The sequence below is a fragment of the Diospyros lotus genome, chromosome 5 (assembly GCF_014633365.1).
Source record: "Diospyros lotus cultivar Yz01 chromosome 5, ASM1463336v1, whole genome shotgun sequence".
Classification (NCBI taxonomy): Eukaryota; Viridiplantae; Streptophyta; class Magnoliopsida; order Ericales; family Ebenaceae; genus Diospyros; species Diospyros lotus.
In genome coordinates this window covers 38,032,683-38,056,046 of record NC_068342.1, presented here as the reverse complement: position 1 = coordinate 38,056,046, position 23,364 = coordinate 38,032,683, and the positions used below count along the sequence as shown (strand labels likewise).

General features: G+C 37.4%; 2 protein-coding genes across 2 annotated transcripts; both read left to right on the top strand.

The window, feature by feature from the left end:
* Positions 1 to 1,073: 1,073 nt before the first annotated feature.
* Positions 1,074 to 12,720, top strand: LOC127802243 (serine carboxypeptidase-like 36). Its single transcript, XM_052337955.1, has 18 exons — positions 1,074 to 1,466; positions 1,654 to 1,758; positions 1,833 to 1,928; positions 2,045 to 2,137; positions 2,324 to 2,412; positions 2,515 to 2,876; positions 3,046 to 3,135; positions 3,294 to 3,402; positions 3,530 to 3,646; positions 10,081 to 10,114; positions 10,390 to 10,764; positions 10,877 to 10,984; positions 11,081 to 11,355; positions 11,485 to 11,702; positions 11,780 to 11,938; positions 12,032 to 12,127; positions 12,330 to 12,435; positions 12,577 to 12,720. The coding sequence occupies exons 1-18, from the start codon at positions 1,343 to 1,345 to the stop codon at positions 12,718 to 12,720; spliced, it is 2,700 nt and encodes an 899-aa protein (XP_052193915.1). The 5' UTR covers positions 1,074 to 1,342.
* Positions 12,721 to 14,936: 2,216 nt separating this feature from the next.
* On the top strand, positions 14,937 to 22,229 carry LOC127802522 (serine carboxypeptidase II-3-like). The gene is made up of 7 exons (XM_052338363.1): positions 14,937 to 15,071; positions 18,371 to 18,430; positions 19,727 to 20,899; positions 21,005 to 21,250; positions 21,335 to 21,453; positions 21,543 to 21,638; positions 21,748 to 22,229. Exons 3-7 carry the CDS (start codon positions 20,840 to 20,842, stop codon positions 21,788 to 21,790), a joined length of 564 nt encoding a protein of 187 aa, XP_052194323.1. The 5' UTR covers positions 14,937 to 15,071; positions 18,371 to 18,430; positions 19,727 to 20,839; the 3' UTR covers positions 21,791 to 22,229.
* Positions 22,230 to 23,364: the final 1,135 nt, after the last annotated feature.

Here is a 23,364-nt window from a genome sequence, read left to right as displayed (position 1 = left end):
TATAAATAAATCATTCATCCATTTCACATCGAGGAACCTTCTTGGTTATACCAATACCAAAAAAGGAAACCTTATTTTTATTTTTTGAAATGCCAAACAAACCCTACTAAGTTAGTAACATTGTTTTGGTTATAGGTATTTCCATCATTTTTAAGTTATTTCGTATTTTAGATAATTAAAATTTGATGCAAAGTTATCAACACCATCCTATAAATGGAAAAGACAGCTGGAGTTTACTTATTTGGAAGCTATTTTACTAATTTGAGATAATAAATATACCTGTTAAACTTTGAGAAGATATTCCATACAATGGTGACAGTTATGCACTAAATTTCTTCCAGTACAGTTCTTGGAATAACCCAAATAAAATAAATAATGGATATTTGGTAAAAAGTTATATCTTGTTGAATTTCTATTCTTTAATCTACTTTGATCATCTTTTAATATTCTTTTCGAGACATTTTGATAATATCGTTAGTTTTTTCTCGTTTAAATTTATAAATTATATGACGGTAAATTATCTAAAAAATAAAGAATTCATGTAACTCAAATCTAATAAATTTATCCGACACTAATTAAAACATGGTTGAATAAATTGTGAAACACACACACGATTAGTATGTGAACACAAAGACCTGGAACTTTGAATCTATCTCTATGCATATTGCAATCACAATTTTTTCTCGTCCAACAGTTGGTTAGTTTGAAGAGTCCCACGTGGGGAAGCATCATGCCCTCTATATCTACTTTTCATAAAGGGAATTATACAATTTCTAAAGCAATACTTAGAAATATACAAATTTCCATCTTTAAGAGATGAGATGGTGACGAGAGGCTAGAATAGTTTTTTTCTATAATTAGCCATTGACTACGTATTACTGTTACGTAAATTATTTTCACCATATTTTCTATCAAGAAATTGGTAAAGGATATGATTTTCCGACCCATATTAGACATTGACTACATTAGGTGATGGAGCTGAAGAGACCCGAACAGCCCTATAAATACCAAGCATATGTGACCATAAGTCCCACTCCTATGATTCAGAACACCAATGGAGAAGAAGTCTCATCTCTTCTGTGCAAAGCTCTTCAAGCTCGTCTTCTTCACAGTGGTGGTGGTGAGCTTCCATGACATTAGCCATTGCTACCCACTTGGCCAAGCTGGAGCTCTGAAGGCCTTATGGAGAGCTAAAAGAAGAGGAAATGCTGCTGTTGAGGATGAGTGGGTGGTGCCAAGTTTGAGCGCCGACCATCACCGGCCGTCTTCCAGCTGTGGAAAGGAGGAGGATGATCTCATCAGAGGTGGGCTGCCTGGCCAGCCACCATTTGCAGGCTCCAACATGTTCAAGCAATATGCAGGCTACGTGACTGTGGATGAAGCCAATGGCAGAAGCCTCTTCTACTATTTTGCTGAGGCTGTTCAATTTCCTTCTTCTAAGCCTCTTGTTCTCTGGCTAAATGGAGGCAAGCATTGCTGGTTATGGATTCAAGTTGTGAAATATATATATATATGTATATATATAAATATTTTATTTTTTTGCAAAGAAAATAAAAACAAGGGGGAGTTTGCGTATAGATATAATTCTCGGGACCCTTACAAAGTGAGGCGTCGCGTTTTTTTTTTTTATACATATACATTTGATGTTAGCAGGGCCTGGCTGTTCATCACTAATGGGAGCCATGCAAGAGCTGGGACCTTTTCGTGTAAATTCAGATGGTAAAACACTTTATCCAAGGCGCCATGCTTGGAACCAAGGTTAGTGTGTACATGCTCTGCTTACTTTCTCGTTTCCTTAAGCTGAATTCCTACGATCTTACTTGATGATGCAGTTGCAAATATGTTGTTTCTGGAGTCTCCAGCTGGGGTCGGATTCTCCTACTCCAACACTACCTCTGATTACCTGAACTCTGGAGATAAAAGAACAGGTAACTAAACCCCAGACCCGAAACCTGAACCTGAAACCCCTGTAATGTTATTGTGATATAAATGTCATCTTGGGACTGGTCTTTAAGTTACTAGATGTTGTGCTCTGCTATTTCAGCGGAAGATGCATACACTTTCCTGATCAATTGGTTCGAAAGATACCCAGAATACAAGTCTCGAGACTTCTACATAACAGGAGAAAGCTATGCAGGTACCGTAATTGACAACTCCCCCAGAGTTACAAGAAACATACAAAAATATGACTGAAAGATCACACGTTCGAGTGAAAGGGGGAGACTGCGTAAAAATACAACCCTCCCCGTCTCTTGCAATGCATGGAAGCCTTGTGTACTCAGGACGCCCTCTCTAACTGTTTGATTGTTGACATTGTTTGCAGGATATTACATTCCAGAGCTTGCAGACACCATTGTCAAGAGAAACAAAGAGGCAGACCCCTCCTTGGTGATCAAGCTCGAAGGAATAATGGTAACTTAACAGCCAGCAGGGATGGCAAATTTGTCTCAAGCTTACACCATAAACTCAATTTCCTTCCTGACAATGAGCAATTTCTCATGTTGGATAATGCAGATAGGAAATGGGATAATGAACAGGGAAACGGACGACAGAGGATCTTTTGATTACCTTTGGACCCACGCATTGATTTCGGATGAGACTCATCGAGGACTTCTGGAATACTGCATGAATTCCCAAAGCAAAAAATGCGTTGATGTTGTGGAAAGGGCTGACAAAGAGGTTGGAGATATTGATGGATACAATATCTATGCCCCAGTGTGTTTGAATGCATCACTATCTTCGAGAAACCCGAGACGCTGTGGAGTTTATGATCCATGTGAAGGCGATTATGTTCACAGTTATCTCAATCTTCCTCAAGTTCAGAAAGCTTTGCATGCCAACAGAACCAATCTGCCCTATCCATGGCAGCTTTGCAGGTTTACAATTTTTGCTATAGCTATCTTCTTCTTCTTAAAGATTGCATTCAAACAAGGATATGTAGAGTTGCCTTTATGGCATGTTAAATTGTCATCTTTAAAATGTACTCTCTCCGCTTTTTGACCTTTTCAGACATTAATGCTCACTCTATCTTTCTACCTCTCTCAGTGCCATCATAGTTTGGAACGATAGACCGTCAACTATGTTCCCCATATACAGAAGGCTGATCGCTTCTGGTCTTCGAATACTTCTTTACAGGTAATCCCCGTAGACAGGGTCGGCTGGCTACATGAACTCTAGTTAAAAACTATTGTCAATCCAAGCAATAAAGCAAAATTATAGATGTGGTGAAATAGTTTTTGATGTTTTTGTTTTTTGATCACCAACTCTCTGAAATGTGTACATATTATGGACAGTGGCGACGTCGATTCAGTCGTTCCAGTGTCTAGCACTCGATACTCCATCGACGCCTTAAATCTTACAGTGGTTAAGCCTTGGTCTCCTTGGACAGATGCTGGCGGAGAAGTATGTTTCAGGCATTTAATCCTCTTATGTGCAATTTGTGCAGTGCACAAGAAGATTTCTTGCTTAGATTCAGAGATCAGGTCTTGATCATAATCTCGTTACTTCCTGCTTTCGGTCGGTTTTGTAGGTGGGTGGATATGCAGTGGCTTACAATGGATTGGAATTTGCAACAGTTCGAGGTGCTGGCCATGAAGTTCCAATGTATCAGCCGCTCAGAGCTTTGACCCTATTTAAGATGTTTTTGGCAGCACATTAGTGCATTCAAGCCTCCATGATAGCTCACTTACTACTACTGTTATGCTGAAAGGATTAGATAAATTGGGCAATCAGTTTAAATAAGTGCTTCAATTTTTGTTGTTTGTAAATTTTCTGCTACGATGGTTGAAGCTTTCAATGGAAATGCTCAATTTGAAGTAATTTTATGTTTCCATTTGCTGCAGCAAATCTGTTTCTTGAATAGTTGCATGCTGACCTAATGTAGCCAGAACCAAGCTTACAAATGAACGGAATCAAAGCATCTTTTTCACGTACTTAGCCCTCTATGCCAGATCTTTTTACATCATTGCACTCTGTAATCCTCTTCGGTGATGAATAAAGTCTCTGGTTTTGCACCCTGTAAACCTTTCCAACCTGTAGACTGGAAAGAATTAGGGATCTGCAGCAGTAAGAAAATATAGCTTTGACTAGGGAGTCAAGGACTAATTGTATCTTAGTTGCCCGTCTATTATCTCCTTTTACCATTGCTATTGACTCAAGATGCTCTGAGTTCCATCATTGCTCCGTTTTCAAAAGACGGGCAACTAAGTCCTGTAGAGGATGATGATGACAGGTATGTACTCTCTAGCCATAGTCTAAGAGCATCCGGATGAGATTGCTTTAGCATAATTTGGGTGATTTTTAAGATTAATTTCAAGGGAATCAGGGTTGAGGATTCAAAGTCACTAGTCTCACTAGTGACATCTGTACTTTTTCGGGCAAATTCCTTTGTTTAGATATCGAAATTAGTATTTTTGTTATTTTAAAAAATAATTGATTTGAGAATAACTTCCATTAAGGAGTGAATTTCAATATGCTATTTTGAGGGATTTTATTTATTTCCATCTAATTTTGATCATGTAATGAAAACTCAATCTTACATTTTTTGATAAGATTATCACTACAAGAGTTTTGATTTTTTCCGGTGGTGAGAAAATTGCTGGGAAAAGTAAAAAAATCGCCGGTAAAAGTTTTACCGACGATTTATAAAAATCGCCGATAAAAAAAAAATTACCGACAATTTTAAAAAATCGCCGGCAAAGTAAAATAATTGCCAGCGGTTGAGGAAACCGCCGGCAAAGTAATAAATTTGCCCACAGATTTCATAACTGTCGGCAAAAAACAAAAAAACCGCCGACAATTTGAAAAAATAAGATTTTTCAAAACTATATAACAACTAATAATAACCTGCATAACAATCAATAATAACCTGTATAACAAAAAATCATCAACAATTTTAAAAGATTCACCTGCTACACACAATAAGTATAACAACTATATATAATAAATCTATTTAAGTACAATACATTTGATCATTTAAAAAGATCGATCTTGTCTCGTCTCATTACACAATACCATTCAAAAGCACATACAAATCAACCCTAAACTAAAACATGTCCAAGTAATGTCAAACAATCCTTAATTACACCACCATGCCATTCTCCAACCAAAATTGCATATCATAGTTTTTCGATCTGCATTGAAAAACAATAGATCTATTTAAGTATGCACATTAACTATGAAATTGCATAAAACATGTCCAAAATTACATAACAACTGTATACAAAAACACTTATATCAGAGACCCACCACGGTATCGTAGTTTTATTGTTATTAGCATCCCTCAAGACACGCATCCCAAAAAATTGTAAAGGCAATAGATATAAAGGCTTCAGCACTTTCTGAAGCCTTTATATGGTTTTAAATAAAGTCTCAAACTATTTATTTAGGAGACTAGTTTGAGAGGAGTCGCTCTACAGGGCCCGACGGGCCTACAGAGCGGCTCACAGAAGGGGCAAAAAAAATGATTTTGCCCCCGCCCGCTTTGCAAATTTGCAAAGCGGGCCACTGCACCCCCTCTCTCTGTGCGTCCGCCTGCCATGGTCGCCGCGCCTCGCCGTCACACCTCACGGCTGTCGCCTCGCCGCCACGCCTCATGACCGTCGCCTCGCCGACAATCGATGCAGCGACTGTCGGCGAGGGTGAGGCTAAGCGAGGCGGCCATGGCTAAGAGGCGACCGAGGCAAGGCAAGGCGACGGCGGCGGAGACGCACAGAGTAGGGGGGGATCCATGGGAGGGGGGAGGAAGAAAGCAGGCGTGGGGGCAAAATCGACTTTTTACCTTCTTTCGGTAAGCCCGTTGATAAGGCCGTCGGGCTTTCTAACATTTCTCGTTTGAGAGAGTTACAAAAAAGAACAAATAGTTTTGGATTGTTTTTTGCATACTTGTGGAAAGCATATAATTTATGTAGACTAGGAAATTGTATAACAGGAAACCTAGAGATCAGCTATTGTGGGATTTTGGAACAAAGTACATCACATAAAGACCTATTAAAGTAATGCATAGATGATAGAGCCATGACCTACAGGAAACACCAAATGGGGACTAGACATATTCCTACTACTGTATGTTTATGTGAAGAATCATTTTTTTTTCTTGGTGTGACCTTTGAAGAATCTTTTTTGAATCATTAACTTTCTGAAATAACTATTGCTGAACTAACAAATTAGATATAAATCCACTACCATAGAGCACGTTATTATTGATAATATTATTTTTTTAGGCAAAATAAAATAAGGGATAAATGCTAAATTAGACCATCAAAGAGCAGTTTTAGACTCAAGAGGTTTAAGTAGAATTAAAGTTAAAATATGTGCACGCACCCGCGAGTATAACTTTAGTGAAAGTCAGAAAAGGAATGAAAGGATAGTTAAATTTGAAGTCCAATGAGTACCTAAGAGTAAACCAATTCAATACCTATGTTCTATCATATGAACGTTGTTGTGATCTATCAAAATAAAGAAAGAAAACATAAATATGGAGGAAGGCTTTGGCATCCAGTCTCACCAGCACACCTATCAAATTAAAAGTAGCCACATTCATGTAATAAAGTGTTGAGCCACTTAAAACAACATGTTGGCAAACTGAATCCAAGATGAAATCAGGATATTAAGTAAAATGAAAGAGACAACAGTCCTGTACAGCTAGAAGGTTAGTATTGTGCATAAAGTCTTCAATGCAAGCAATAAAAGAATTTAGTTCACAACCACACAAACAATAATGCTGTTGCAATAGATATGAAACAAACACAAAGCAATGAAACTTGATAATCTGCATAAAAATCATAAGTTGCAACAATTAAAACTCGAGAATATATAAGATTCAGGTCTGATCAGCTCTTTGTTGCATGGCAAAGACAAAATAACCAACGGTAAGTGGCATCCAAGCTGAAACAGGCAACAACTAAAGGCAGCATTACCTAAAAGCACCATTGGATTCTAACTTGAAGGCTAGCATCCACCAGATCATCATATATAGGAAGTTTACTTACATGTCTAGATATCTAGAAACTTTACTCACATTTACGTGAGTGCATCAGACATCAAATTTGTAAAAATTCAGAGAATAGTGAAATCATTTCAAGCAGTCAAATAGCATGTTCTCTAATTAGCTAAGTCATCCTATTAAGTTTCTAAGAACAATAAATATAGAAATGGTTAAATGTATGCAAGTATAATGTTGAACGGACTATCAACACACACAAGTTTCCAATGCCAATATTACATGGTATAGGAACAACTGCAAATATTACACAATATATAATTTTCTTCTTTTGTACTTTAGTTGATCTCCGAGCACCCACTGGGTGGTGATGAAGGGGAATGAGAACAGAGAATCAAAGTTTTGTAACAATCAAATTAGTGACCAACCTACATTCTGGCAGCTAGTAATGATAATTGTGTATGCATGATGCAGTTTAGACTAATAGTTTTGACCTATCAAATTTTCAAAGGTTTCATAGTGAATCAAAAGAATAAGAGTTACTACAACATGGAATTGGAGGTAAATGGGATGTAAGGCTGCCCCAACTTTTAATCAAATTTTAGCTTAGCAAGACCCTGATCATATACCATCCATCATTTAAATTCCCTATATATTTAAATTGGATATGCACATATCCATTGCTTTCACCATAACTTTGCTAACAAACTTAATTGACACGTAGTAACAAATTAATGTCTAAAACTAAAAGAGAGCATATATAACAAGTAGAAGTTTGAATATGTAAAACCGATTCCATAACAAAATCAGGAGATTAGGCAAGGGACGAGACATTTGGGATTAGTTACAACAGAAAAATTCAACTATGAGCCTGTTTGGAGGAGAACAGGCAGAACAAAAATTGAACAAATCCGGAAGAAAGTATCCAAAGATTCCGGAGGAACTCGAAGATTAAGCCAAAAAAGGGTACATTACGGATCAGTTTCAAAGGTAAAATTGAACTAAGAGCCTGTTTGGGAGACATTATGCGGACCAAAATTGAACAACAAATCCGGAATTAAGATATCCAAAGATTTAAAACGAACTCAGAATTGTGGATCTCAACCGAAAACATAACGCGATTTCTCGAAAAAATGAGATAACCGAACAAATGAAAAGGAGCATCTGCGTACCTAAACTGAGATCGCCTAATGAGCCGTTCTCCTTCAAGTACTAGCGAGGGCGAGAGCGATTGAGAGTGAGCGAGTGAGGGCGAGGCAAGCGAACGAGGGTGAGCGATGGTGAGGGAGGTAGCGACTCAGCGGCGAGAGCGAGCGAGAGAAGGTTAGGGTTTGCAGGGTGGGATTTTGGAAGAGAAAAGGATGAGGGGAAGATTAATTTGGGCGGGGGCGGGGGCGCGCGGCCGAGGGTATATAAATCATATCCCTGGCAGCTTTTAAAATCGTCGGGAATGGACAAACATTATCGGCGGTTTATAAAATCATAGGTAATGGATCAATATTACCGGCAGTTTTAATAAATCACCGGGGATGGGTTAACATCACCGACGGTTTTGAAAACTGTCTGGGATTGTGTTAAATCCCCGACGGTTCATATAACCGCCAGGGATTGTGGTGTTTTCCCGACGGTTATACAAACCGCTGGGAAAAGTTCGCCGGTAATACCCCTTATTCTTGTAGTGATTTGAGTTCTGAGGTGTTTTACAATTTGCTAATTGTTGTAGCCTATAAATATTATGTTTATAGGATATTTTTGGCAATTGATTTCAGAATTCCAATAAAATTTATGTTGAAATTTTTTCCATAATTCTTTTCAATTTTTCAGTATTCTTTAAAATAAATGAATCATTGATTGAGTCTTATAATCCGATACTCGTGAGTGAATTAATGGGTTATTAGAAGGATTTCGCTATGTCAACAAGCTTGTCTATGTCCCTTGTTCGCTTGAACGGCCATTGAGTCATTGACCATGTTGCTACTTGTGAGCGGAAATGCCTACAAAACCAAGGATTGGTGCAAGGATTAAATCTTAATCAGAATACCAAAAATATACAAATAATCAAAGAACTTCCTTCAGCCAACGAATGACAGTCACGAAGACTATAGATCAAGATTTAGATATGGATTCAACACCACTTAGATAACAAGAATAGGACCACCAAGCTACCAACAAGCCCAACCCCAAATTGCCCCTCTCTCGACCAAATCGACCCTTTTTCCAAAACCGACCCCTCAGAATAAGCCGAATACTCTACACAAAGTAGAGTCCACAAAAGAGCAAGAGTCACAAAGATATTAGGTTGAAGAATACAAGCCAAGAACTTTTTAAAGAGAGAGCCATTGAAGCGGTTAAATAGGCAACACAAAAGGTTTCATCAAATCGCCCATAATGTCAAAAGGAGATCCAAGAGGTGCGACTCAAGACAACAAAGAGACAACACACACAACAGAAATGAGGCGATGCGCATGGTGCTGCCGACAACAAGGATGGGGGAGAGGATTTGGCCGTCACACTTGAGAGGGAGAGAGAAGACAAAACACTTACATATGATAAAGTTAGGGCAAGAGAGGCAGTGGACTCCCCTTACTTGAGCAAATGAGTTTAGGCTTATTTTTGCTCCAAAGTAAAGGTTAATGGGCTTATGGGCTTATGGCCTGGCTTCTATTTTGGACGGCCAATAAGTGATGTTGGACTTGATTGTTACTTCAATCACGGGCCGAAGTCTATGAAGTTTAGACCCACCTGATACAATTGTTACTGCCTTGGGTTTTATTAGAAAACACAAACCCAACACTACTATTTACTAAGCAGTCAAGGTTCAACTCAATTCCAAGCCAAAAGTTAATGTGGCATTAGTCCGAACAAAAAATTCTTTCTGTTGAATTAATTGAAAGAATTCTGAATGCACAGACTCGGTTTAAACAGGAAATTATTCTGAGAAGGGTTCAAGCCCTCACTCCCAGAGCTTCTAAATTCGGGGTATCTTGGTTAGGTTGTTTTTCCATTTGCTACGTGATCTGAAAAAATATGGTCAACTAGTGTGCTTGATGCCAAAGCACAAGTAGTTTTAAGAAGGATTGAATTTGGGTTTAAGGGATTGATCATTCTATTCCTCTTATTTATTTTCTGGTGTAAAACAGTATTTACCCAGAAAGAACTTTGTTGCACTAGCTGGTACCCAAATGGCCAGCTGAATAGTTTAAGCTCTCCAGCTTCCCAACTTTTATCCCTCGTCTCCTTGTCCTCTATTTGGCACATATTAGAGATGTTTCTTTCGTCTTTCATGTTTTACAATACCAATGTTGAGGAGCTCCAAGAAAATAGAAAATGTCATTTGGGTGACAATTCCAACAATAAACAATAAAAGTGACACTACCAATGCTTGCCATTGGAAGCATATAAAAGAAGGGATAATTTGATTGATCAAACACCAGTGTTCTGTTTTCCAGCCAAGATGAAAGGTGCATTCCTAGCATTGGTTTTCCTTTCATGCCATGCTGCAGCTGTACATTGCTATGGAGGAATCCGATTTGATCCACTTGGGAGAGTTTTGGATGCTCAGTTGTCGAAGAAGGCACAGTCTACTAGTCATTCTACTCCCGAATTGATTGCCACAGAGTATTTACCCGTGTATGTAGGCCCTCAAGATGGGCTGAAAGCTGCCGACAAGATTGAAAGTTTGCCAGGGCAGCCTAATGGAATGAACTTTGATCAGTACTCGGGCTATGTCACTGTTGATCCGAAGGCTGGCAGGGCGCTGTTCTACTACCTTGCCAAGTCTCAGAACTCTTCTAGCAAGCCTCTTGTGCTGTGGCTAAATGGAGGTGATTTACCTTTTCTTTTTTTTTTGGTCTCACTTGCCATATGTATTTGGAACATCTGAATATGCTATTTTCATTGTCATCCTTATGAATTCTCTGTCGTTTTGCTCTCCAGGACCTGGCTGCTCGTCGTTTGGAAATGGAGCAATGATGGAACTCGGGCCATTCCGAGTCAACAGTGATGGTAAAACTCTATCAGAAAACAAATATGCTTGGAACAATGGTGAGTGTTCATTCTTCTGTGCAAATTGTTCATCACATTCTTGAAAGTAAACAGCAATTGCAAATTTACAATTATGGCTTTCTGGCAATGTTGCAGCTGCAAACATCCTTTTCCTGGAATCTCCAGCCGGTGTTGGATTTTCTTACTCAAATACAACATCAGATTACGACAAAAGCGGGGATGCAGCAACTGCAGCAGATTCATACACCTTTCTAGTCAACTGGCTGGAAAGGTTTCCTGAATACAAAACCAGGGACTTCTTCATAACCGGAGAGAGTTATGCAGGACATTATATCCCTCAACTTGCTGAACTAATCCTTCACAACAACAAGATCACTAATCAAACTGTCATCAACTTAAGGGGAATAGCTGTAGGCATCATTCTTCAACCTGCCAAATTTTCTTCAACACCCCCCCCCCCCCCCCCCCCCCCCCCAAAAAAAAAAAAAAATCTGCTCAAATATATTGAAAACTGACACTTGTGATTTTGTAATGTTCAGATGGGAAATGCATACGTAGATTTTGAAACAGCATACACCGGGATATTTGAGTTTTTCTGGTCGCATGCTCTCATATCTGATGAAATTCATGAAGGGATTGTTTTAAATTGCAATTTCTCTTCGGAAGGATCTGTCTCCGATACATGCGAGGACTATATCTCTGAAGCATTTGAGGCTAAGGGCAACGTTTTCTTCTACGACATCTATGCTCCTTTGTGTTCATCAACCCCTTCAAACTCTCCCTCCGTATGCTTCTACCGATCGTCTTCTCTCTACTTTCTTTTCTGTGATTGGTCTTTCACAATTCCTCAGTTTCGTTTCCTCGTTTGCCACAGTTATCGTCATTCGATCCATGCTCAGATGACTACATTTTCTCCTACTTGAACATTCCTGAGGTGCAAAACTCTCTTCATGCAAATGTAACTGGTCTTCCAGGACCCTGGGATAGCTGCAAGTAATCTAAATGACTAAATTCCCCTCCTCCAAGTAATTTCTTTAATTGGTTATGGCTAATTAGCTCATGATCTTCAACTGCTTCTCTTTGCAGCTTCTACATCAATTCTCACTGGAATGACATGCCATTGACAGTCCTGCCCACCATCCAGAAGCTGATGGACAGCGGCATTAGTGTTTGGATTTACAGGTATACACTCAACAATATGTTGAGCCTTTATCCCACTTTGTAGTGTCGGTTACATAAGTTGTAGCTCACCCGCCATTTCTATCTATGGCCTTACTTTATTTAAGGCCTCTCTAACTCATATGAAACCAGAAATCCTGTTGTTGCTGACTGCTTTTAATATGATATTATCAGATGTAAACATGTTAGTTTTGTGTCGTTGCAGTGGAGACACTGATGGTAGAGTGCCAGTGACTTCAACTAGATTTGCCATTGACAAGCTTCAAACTTCAGTCGACACTGCATGGTACCCATGGTACCTAAATGGAGAGGTAATTAAGTAATTTCATCCTATTTCCTCTCCTAAACTCCATCTGTGAGTTACATAATCCCTTAACACTTAACACAAATATCTATCAAACTCGCACATTATGTACCCATGGTATTGAGGCTTGATATGTTGCTGTTTTAAGGTTGGAGGGTACGTTGTCGGGTACAAGAATCTGACTTTTGTGACAGTGAGGGGAGCTGGACATTTTGTTCCAAGTTATCAACCAGCAAGAGCATTGGCCTTCTTCTCATCCTTCTTGGAAGGAAAGCTTCCACGCTCAAATTAAGAAACAGAAGACAACGAAGATTGCAAAGGGATTAGAGTTGCAATATTGTTGAATAAATGAAGATTGCAAAGGGATTAGAGTTGCAATATTGTTGAATAAATGAAGATTGCAAAGAGATTGTTTTGAGCCAATCCATTTGGTTTCAGGAACTCAAAGAAGTCTGTTTAGATATCAAAGTTGTTGTATTGTCTGCAACTGTTCAAAGAACAGAGCAGCTTTGGAGCCATTTTCTTCCTTTATATGAAGGCTTAGATTTTGTTCTCAAAATTTTAGAGACAAAAATAAAAATAGCATTTGATCAATCATCTTGGTTTCTAAAGATTTTGAAAAGAACGAAGACGCCAAAATGGGATCCACCTATTCTGGACTCGAATAAAAAAGGGAAAAAAAATTGTCTAGTGATTACTTTCTGAATTGTCCTAGGGGTCCCTTAACTTGAAAGAACTTTCCAAATGCAAGCATATAACAGATATCCAGAAAGTCTTGCAATTTTGAATTGCTGTTGAATCATTGGACAGAGCTGCTGGTCAAGTTCTGCGTCTTGTGATTGCAGAGTTTGAGCTTTGGCAGTGAAATTTTCACAAAAAGGTTATTCTCAAAAAGATTTCAAACTCTTAGCTGGTAGGATTAGGGGACAGATTCTAGATTCAGGGTAACTCGAGTAGGTTCATTTTCCATTCAATGAACTGAAAAAATATAGGCAAATAGCTTGTTTGATGTCAAAGCACAATTACTTTTAAGAAGGATTGAATGAGAGATTGGGGATTGAGGGATTGATGATTCTATCTATGCCTGATTTATTTTCTTGTATACTTGGCCATTCTGTTGTTGGTGTGTGTGGAGCTAATTATCACCTTGGCACATACTGCCCCTACGCAAAGTCCGTACCCGGATCGATTTTAAGGACAAAATTTTATATGTAATTTTACAATAAGGGTAGTTTTGGATTTTCACACATATTTTTCATTATCGTAATTTTTTCTTATATAAGGGTGTATTCTCTTGTAATAGTTACTTGAGATATAGTGAAAAAACTTGCAACAGTAGTAAAGTGAACATAACTCTTATATTGAAAATGAACCACTATAAATCTTGTATTTTTTTTTGTACTTATTTTGATTATTTTTCTTTTTTCTGCTATTTAAAATTAGGACTTTAATCCTAACTTATTCAACTTCCATCTATTCATTACCCAGAAATAATAGCACTAGGCAGGGGGGTGCCCAAATGGCCAGTTGAGTAGTTTCCAACTTCCCAACCTTCATCTCTCATCTCCTTGTCCTCTCTTTGGCACAGACAAGAGAGGACAAGGGCGCTCTTCTACTACCTTGCTGAGGCTCAGAATTCTTCTAGCAAGACTCTTATGCTGTGGATAAAATGGAGGTGATTTCACATTTTCTTTTTGTGTAGTCTGAATTACTAGAATCTCTAGAACACATCAGCACGTGTCGTTTTCATTGTCATGGTTTTCAGTTTCTCTGTCCTTTAATGGAGAAGTGATGGAACCCAGGCCATTCGAGTCAACAGTGATGGCAAAACTCTTATCAGAAAACAAATATGCTTGGAACAATGGTGAGTGCTCATTCTTATGTGCAAATTGTTCATCACATTCTTGAAAGTAAACAGCGCTTGGAACTATGAATTTCTGGCAATATTATTGCAGCTACAAACATCCTGTTTCTCGAGTCTCCTGCTGGTGTTGGATTTTCTTACTCGAACACAACATCAGATTGCAAGAAGAGTAACTGCAGCAGATTCATATACCTTTCTTGTAAGGCCCGACTTTTGGGCTGGGCCTTATTTTTAGTAAGGCCCAATGGAGCCAAGCCCATGCGCCACTAGAAAGCCACTAGGGCTCTCAGCTCCATTCCTTCCCATCTTGTTCTTTCCCGTTACAATCTCTGTTTTTCATTCTCTTCAAGAGCACTTTTGTAAATCGCTGATTTTGTAAAATCCAACCGTTCGATTTTGAATCCGACCGAATTTTCACCGTGAAAACAGCTCGAATCTTCAAGAAGGTAAGTCTTTTAGTTTCATTAGCATTCTTTTCAGCATAGATCCATGATATATCTATATAATAAAATAACATGATTTTTGAAAATGTCTCAAAAGAGAGACATTTTAATGGTTGGGATCATTTCTGATAGATTTGAAGGCTGTGATTAAAAGTTTTCCCGCCCACATACCCAAACACGCCTACCCGTGACCCACCCTTTCTATCTCTCTCTTCCTCTTGTTATTCTTCTCGCCCAGCAATCCTTTCTCTTTTGTTTCCTCTCAGCTTTTATCTTCATCAGAGCTTTAGAGCTTACTTCGGCCACGACGTCACCGCGCAAGAGGGTTGTGTTTGGGTATGCCCAAGCTGTCTACCCTCTCTCTGTTTTTGCTTCTATATATACACAGGCACATATATATGTCTGCATATATACGCACAAGCTGTCTTTCTCTCTGTTTTTGCTTTTATATATACACAGACACATATATACATCTGCACATATACGTTGTCTACCATTTCTCTCTGTTTTTGCCACACACATATATATATATATCTGCACATAGCCGCACAAGCTGTCTACCATTTCTCTTTGTTTTTGTTTCTATATATACACAGGCACATATATATATTTGGGCACATATATATATATACACAGGCAATATACACTCTCAGACACACATGCGCACATATTATATATATACACTCATACGCACATATACATGCACTCACCATTGATCGCCCGACCCATCGCCCCCGATCGGCGGTGATGGGGGGTTCGAGGGCCCCCAACCAGCGACGGTCGGAGGCTTCAAGGGCCAACGATCCGTCGCTGTCGGGGCCTCTCCAAATTTTTTTTAAAGTTTTAATTTTTTAAAACTTAATTGTTAAATATCAATACTTATTTTTTTAAAAATCAGTACTTAATTTTTAAATATTCTAAATATCAGTACAATGTTCGAAATTTTTTAAATAAAAAAACCTGTAAGTTTTAATTTTTTTAAATATTTATAATTTATAATTGTTAATTTTTAAACACTAACAGTGCAATTTTTTTAAACACTAGCGTATTAAAAAAAAAACCACTTCAGAATTTAACACCAACAGTGTAATTTTTTTTAAATAATTTAGAATTTTTTTTAAATCATGAATGATTCAATTTTAAAAGAAAAAAAAAACCTCTTTTTTAAATCTTTATTTAAATAATGATATCAAAGTAAGAAGTTTAATTCAAAATTTAATATTTTTATCTTTAATACTTAAAGAAATGTAAAATTGGTTAATTTATCCTATTGATTAATATTTTTTCTCTATGTCTCTTTACAGATTATTATGTTTTTTTTTCAATGCTTTTTTTTGGTAGTTGATTTGTTTACAAAGCTATTTAAAAAGAAAATAAAAGTTTAAATACATTGAAAGTATTTATTTGGAGCTATTTAAAAAGAAAGTGAGGGTGATTTGTTTAGTTGATCTTCCTACAAAAAAAAAAATGTATTTAACATTCTATTATAAAAAAAATTATAGCATTCAAATGTAATATATTTGTTGTATTATTCTAAAAAGAAAGTGACTTTTTTTTTTCTACTTTTTTAAGAGAGTATAATTATTGCTTATAAAATGACTTTGTTATCTGTTGAATTTTTTTTAACATAAATTTATATTTAGACTTTCCAAGTGATAAATTGTGAACTTCAGAATATTTATGATTATAACAGGTTTTGATTTTAATTTAATTTCTATAAAATTGAAGATAGTTAGAAAATATAAGAGTTTAAATTTGGACAATTGTTGTGATTGTTAAAATACATCTATTCTAAACATTGGGTTGGTCTTTTTCTTTCTCTTAAATGTTTATGTTTTTATTTCTTCTTCTCTTGATTGTAATATGTTAAGTATTTTCTATCTATGATAGTTATTTATTTAAATAAATATTTAAATTTTATTATCCGATTTGATAGTAATTGATTTGAAAATAATATTTTATTGCTAATGAAATCCATGTTAACTTTTAGTATTGCTAATTTTTTGTTTCTTGGTGTGTAAAATTATATAACTAAACAATTTTAGGTTGAAGTACAATAGTTATGGACAATATTACTATTTTTGGTCAAATAATTTTTTTTCTCCTTCATATAAATTTAAGTATCTCTCTTTTAATCCACTCTTTTTGTGTATGATAATATAATATTTGTTTTTCTTATACAATTATAATTTGATGTCAGTAGCACTAATTGATGTGTATTTTAATTTTAATTTCTTTTATATTGCAGAGTACTGGCTATTGTACAATACAGACTGGTATTTAATAGATTTATTTTTTTTTATATTTGATTTGTTTGAAATTGTATAATATAGACTGGTACTTAATAGTAGAATACAAGCTGGAATTATAGAATACAGACATATATGCAGAATATAGGTTATTTTATTATAATACAGACTGGTATTTTTTTTCTTTTTATTATAAAATGTTAACAAATATACAATAATTTTTATTTTTATTTTTTGTTCAGTGTTTACAATTTTTTTTTTATTTACTCTTATATTTTGATTTGTAATATTGGTGAACATTATAAATCTTATATGTTTATTTATTATTTGAGTTTTGTAAAACCTAATATAGATAATCAAGTATTGATATAGTTGTTTGTATAGGAAGAATGGTGTTGTGGTAATTAGTATATAGTTGGATTTCAATGTGCATATGACATGATTTGATTATAATTATGAAATATATAAATTTTGCAGACAGGTTGATACATTTGTTGCATCATATTTTCAAAGGATACACAGTCAAATTTTTGACAAAATATCTATATTTTGATCCTTTTTATTTCACTAAAGTCATGACATTAAAAATGATCAAACGATTTTCAGCTTAATGCATGTTTATATTCATTGTTTGATTATTTCGTGTTTAAGAACTATATGCATTGTCTTCAGACACGTGATATATGGCGAGTTTAGACTTTCAGTTTAGTACGTATCCGAGTTCAGTGTTTGATTATTTCGCGTTTAAATTTAATGTTCGAATTTTTTTAGTTCCACTGTGCCTTTAGGCACGGGTTATTCCTAGTATATATATATCTTGTATATGTATATACGCGCGGTTGAGTTTGGCCGAAAGTTTAAGCTTAGATCTATGGAGATTCGGCCATTGGATCTTGTTGGTTTTTGGATATGTTGGTCGATAGGGATAAGGGTGTTGGGTGGTTACCTTTGATCGCCGGAAACCACCGGTCACGGTGGCCGGTGGCGGTTGCCAGTGTGTTTTCCAATTCTGGCCAAAAATTAAAAATTAGATCTATGAAAATCCAGCCGTTAAAATCTGTCCCAGTTTTTGTGTATTTACCCCCTTGGCCTGTCGTTTCTAATGGTAGGCTTTGATGGTTGGAATCTCTGGTTGGCTGTGGTCGCTGGCGGGCACTGGTGGCGTGGTTGTGGCTGGTTTAGGCTGTTTTTGGGTTTGGCCAAGTTGGTAGGGCCTAGCTGGTTCATGGGGGCAGTCCAATGTGTTTGGGATTGGGGCTGGTCCAGTTGTGGCAGCCTTTGGGTTGGTTCAAAACCCAATCAGTTTACCTTTTTGTTAGTCAGTTGAATATGACATTTGTGATCTTGCATTTATTCAATTCTCATGTAAATTGATAATTTTGATAGGTGACATTGATGCACCCCAGCCAAGAGGCCTTCGAGGGAATCCCAAATCTGCATAACACTGTGAGTGGGTAAATTGTATTATGGTGGTAATTGTTGCATTCATATCTCCAATCATCTTGGTATTCTATATATACTATTCACAATTTCATTATTATTTGCAATTGGAAAAGTAGAATCCATCTTGTCTGATCTGTGCATATTGACACTTATGGTTGATTGCATTTCCTTTAATTTGCATTTGGGAAGAATATGATCCATGTTATTGTGGATTGTGAATTTTGATATTTATATGTGATAAATTGCATGTGGCACTTGTCAATGCTAAATGATATCATGTAATGTGTTTTAAATGGAGTAACTAGTTAGAATCCTGTATTACTAATTATAGTAAAAGTTAGTTGTTGGTGCACCACATATATATAGTAGGGTGTGAGAGGGTCCACCCTTGTTGGTGTGAGAGGTTTCGCCATCCATGTTCAGTTTAGGTGTGAGAGGTTCCGTTGTTATGAATATGTGAACTATGGTTCTAACTTGTTTATCCTAAATGTGCATGTTTATTCGTCATCTCCTATTATGTTATAATTGCTATTGGGCATATCAAGGCATGATGATTTATTTTTGGTGCATTGATTCTATATTTTCTCCATTATAATGCTCTTTACCCCTCACTAAGCTAGTAGTAGGCTTACCCTTTAATATTTCAGATTTTGTATGTTAGCATCAATTTTGATGGTAAGGATCGTGGTAAGCAATTCTACTTCATACACTCTAGTCATGCTTTGATTATAGCATGTACACCACACCTTATGGGTTTTGGGCATGGGGAAGTTTGAGTTACTTTCTTATATGAATCAGTAAATTTGAATATTGTGAGTATATGACGGATTTTGGCCCAGAGAACACTTTAATTTTAGTATAAAGATGATGGCAATATTGTTGTAATTTATTTGAATTGTTAGCATGTCAGAGGAATATATGTTCATTGCAGGCTTGCTATCCTTTCTTGGAGTCTTCGGCTTCTTAGGGGGGGGGGTCACGGCCCTCGGATTTTGGGGCATGACAAAGTAGGTATCAGAGCTTAGGCTTTAGAACTTTGGGACATAAAAGTGAATATGATATGGCACGTAGGTGCATGAATAAGGGGTTAAACACTTCCACATCTATTATATTGCATACACTGTACTCTCGGAGCAAGTTTTTGGTAGGATAGGTATGAGTATGAGTATGAGCCGCAACATATTCACGACCTTGCCCTGTCAAGGACTCTAGGTCCCTTATGCATATCATGATTGTGTATATGTTATTTGGCATATTATTTTGTTCCGTATGATAAGATGGTCTAAATGTTGTATACAGGAAAATCATGCCTCCTAAGACTCGAGGTGGTGCTAGCGAGACGCATGGTGGGGGTGGCTGTGGTCGTGGCCGTGGCCGTGGGAGAGGAGAGGCTACTTCTGCCTTGCTTGTACTTACTTGGGGTGCCCATGGCAAGCGACCACGCAGGGATGGTGACGAACTACACCAAGAGGATGGGAATTCAGTTGTCCATGAAGACATAGGAGCAGCAGGTGGATCCTCTAGCTTGCTACAATCCATAGAGGATAGAATTCAGTTGGGAGTTCACGCAGCGTTAAGCGAAATATTAAGGAATTGGGAAAGGCCTAGGGATAGATCAGGATTGCAGGGCGGAGGTCAGGCCATACCAGACGAGCGAGATCAGGGTGTGGATGTCCCTTTGTCAGAGTTCATGCGATTCGACATGCCCTGGCAGATTAGTAGCAATGTAGAGCCGGAACAGTTCCTAAGTAGGTGTGAGAAGATTGGCGAGGCTCTAGGTTGTAGCCGACAGAGGATGGTAGAGTGTGCCGCCTTTCGATTGGAAGGCCCAGCGTATTCATGGTATACGCATGTGAAGGCAACTAGACCACCAGGTGCACCACCACTAAGGTGGGAGGAGTTTAGCTGCAAGTTCAGGGAGCGGTTCATCCCTGAGGTTGTGAGGAGGGCCAAGGCTCAAGAGTTTGAAGAGTTGAAACAAACAGCTGACATGACAGTGGAGCAGTACAGTCACAGGTTCACTTACCTAGCAGAGTTTGCTCCTAGGTTGGTGGCCACCGAGCAAGATAGGGTGGAGCGTTTTGTGAATGGGTTGGTGGAGCCCCTTTATAAGGTGGTGGTTCTTTCTCACCTCCCCACATATGCCAGCGCAGTCAGCGGGGCCATGATGATAGAGAAGAGGGCTATGGAAAAGCGAGCCCAAAGAGAACAGCGCAAGAAGGCAAGGAGCGATGCCATGGGTCATGGAGGTGGCAATCAGCAGTCACTAAGGAGGAGAGTACCCCAGCAGCAACAGAGATGTGGAGCGCCTAGCGGGCAGGGGCAGCAACCACTCCATGACAGAGGTGATGGGCAGCTAGGGGGATTCAGAGGGGGTGGCCAGGGTGGCATGGGAACACCATCGTGCCCTATATGCATGCAATCTCTCCTTGGGCCGTGTCGACCGCTGTCGTCAACCTAAGAGGAATAGCTGTAAGCTTCATATATTCATCAACCTGCCAAATTTTCTTCCTAAAAAGACAAAACTCAATATATAGAGAGCTGAATCAACTGACACTGTGTTTCTGTGATGTTCAGATGGGAAATCCAAACATAGATTTCGAAACAACATACACCGGGATATTCGACTTCTTCTGGTCACATGCTCTCATATCCGATGAAATTCATGAGAGAATTGTTTCAAATAGCAATTTCTCTTCCCAAGGATCTGTGTCCGATACATGCAATGACTATGTCTCTGAAGCATTTGAGGCTAAGGCCAACGTTTTCTTCTTTGACATCTATATTCCTTTGTGCTCACCATTGGCTTCAAACTCTCCCCTAGTATACTTCTACTTATCATCTTCTCTAACCACTTTATTTTCTATTTAAGAATTTTTTCAGTTTCCAATAGCTTGTTTTGCACAGCTATCATCATTCCATCCATGCTCGGGTTACTATATCATCTTGTACTTGAACATTCCTGAGGTGCAAAAATATCTTCATGCAAATGTAACTGGTCTTCCAGGACCCTGGGATAGCTGCAGGTAATTATAGTTCTAAATCTACCCTCCAGACATTTTCCTTAACTACTTGTTATAGTTAGCCCATGATCTTCAACTTTTTCTCTTTGCAGCTCCTATATCATTTCCCACTGGAATGACATGCCATTGACAGTGCTGCCCCCCATCCAGAAGCTCATGAACAGTGGAATTAGTGCTTGGATTTACAGGTATTTGAAATCCGGTTAACACTTTTACTAATATCTGTCAGAACTCATCGATTATGCATGTTCTTTTTATTGCACATGGTGGGATTAAGGTTTGATGCGTTGTTTTAAGGTTGGTGGGTACGCTATTGGGTACGATAATCTGGTGTTCGTGACGGCGAGGGGGGGCCGGACATTTTTTTCCGAGTTATCAACCAGCACAAGAGCACTGGCCGCCTTCTCATCCTTCTTGGAAGGGAAGCTTCCACCCTTAGTGAGAAGAAGAAGACAGTGAAGATCGCAAAGCAAAGGGATTAGAATTGCAAGGCTATGGATGAATAAATGAAGATTAATAATGCAAAGGCCAAAGGGACTTTGAACTTCACACCATAGAGATTGTTTCATTCAGCCAATATCCACCTCCTTTCAGTAACACTCCAAGAAGTCTGTTTCAGTGCACTTCCTGTTAACTTTGTGTAGAAAACTACTGTAAATGCCAGTGGCCACAGCAAGTAGAAGTTGCACTTCATCAAATCAACTTTAGAAAGCTTAAGAGTAAAGTAAACCACCGTGAGGTTTACTCAATTACAATATATACAATTACGTAAAATTCAAGATGCGCAATGCACAATTGAGTCGAGGCCTGGCAGCCAAAAAATGCCATGAATTAATTTTAAAATTTAATATAATATATTTAGTTAAATTTTAATAACAATTGTTTTTATTTTTATTTTAACAAAGTTATTATATCAATGGTATTTTAAGAAATAAGAGCAAAAGAAGCTTCAATTCATTCTAAATATAAACTCATGAAATTGAATTGGATTTCATATTTTAAGCCATGTCATTCCAAGCATAAAGATTCATTAAAAATAAATTTTAAATTTTGAAGCTTATAACCCACTTATTTATTTATTTTCGTAAATATTCTTCACTACTCTATTTATATTATGAGAATTTTAATTTTCTCATCTTTTCCTTCTTCTTTCTCTTATTTTTTATATTTAATATCTTAATTAAAATTTTCATATAATATAAAAATAATAAAGCTAATAGGTTTGCTGAAATAGAAAATAGATAGAGAAAAGATATAATATAACTTTTGTTATCAATTTCATCGATATTTCTTGTTCTATACATATATAAAAAGTAAGAAAAATAATTACATAATTTTAGGAAAGTCATACTTACTACAATCATCTTTTTAAAAAGGTAAGCCTTGACTTGAAGTGAGGATGATCATTCCTTTTTCAAACTAACTTTTATAACTTTTAAAAAGGTAAGTCTTGACTTGAAGTGAGGATGATCATTCCTTTTTCAAACTAACTTTTATAACTTTGATCAAAAAAAAAAAAAAAAACTTAAAAACAGAAGAGTATTTAGAAAAATCTTAAAATATCAACACTCATGATTTTTCTTCTAGACTCCCAATTTCTGCCTTAGAAAGTCAAATCCACCTTTCCCCAAAGCCTTTGTCATTATGCCAACCAACTACTCATGTGACGCACCAGTTCCACTTCCCCTTCTTTTCCAGCTTGCCTTACAGCATGAAATTTGATACTTATGTGCTTTGTTTGTCCATGATACACAGGATTTTTGGCCATAGCAATAGCAAATTGATTATCCACCATGATGATAGTAGCTTCATACTGAATCAAGAGCAAGTCTGCTAACACCTTCCTTGACCATCTAACTTGATTTATAATAGCAGCAGTAGTTATATACTCTGCTTATGTACTGAATTAAGCTA

Excerpts from the sequence above, each read along its gene's own strand:
- LOC127802243 (XM_052337955.1), top strand. The coding sequence starts at position 1,343 with ATGTTCAAGCAATATGCAGGCTACGTGACTGTGGATGAAGCCAATGGC. Across the intron at positions 1,759-1,832 it reads GCGCCATGCTTGGAACCAAG|TTGCAAATATGTTGTTTCTG; the intron begins GTTAGTGTGTAC and ends TTGATGATGCAG. Across the intron at positions 10,765-10,876 it reads TGTGCTGTGGCTAAATGGAG|GACCTGGCTGCTCGTCGTTT; the intron begins GTGATTTACCTT and ends TTTGCTCTCCAG.
- LOC127802522 (XM_052338363.1), top strand. The coding sequence starts at position 20,840 with ATGCATGCAATCTCTCCTTGGGCCGTGTCGACCGCTGTCGTCAACCTA. Across the intron at positions 21,454-21,542 it reads GGACCCTGGGATAGCTGCAG|CTCCTATATCATTTCCCACT; the intron begins GTAATTATAGTT and ends TTCTCTTTGCAG. Across the intron at positions 21,639-21,747 it reads ATTAGTGCTTGGATTTACAG|GTTGGTGGGTACGCTATTGG; the intron begins GTATTTGAAATC and ends CGTTGTTTTAAG.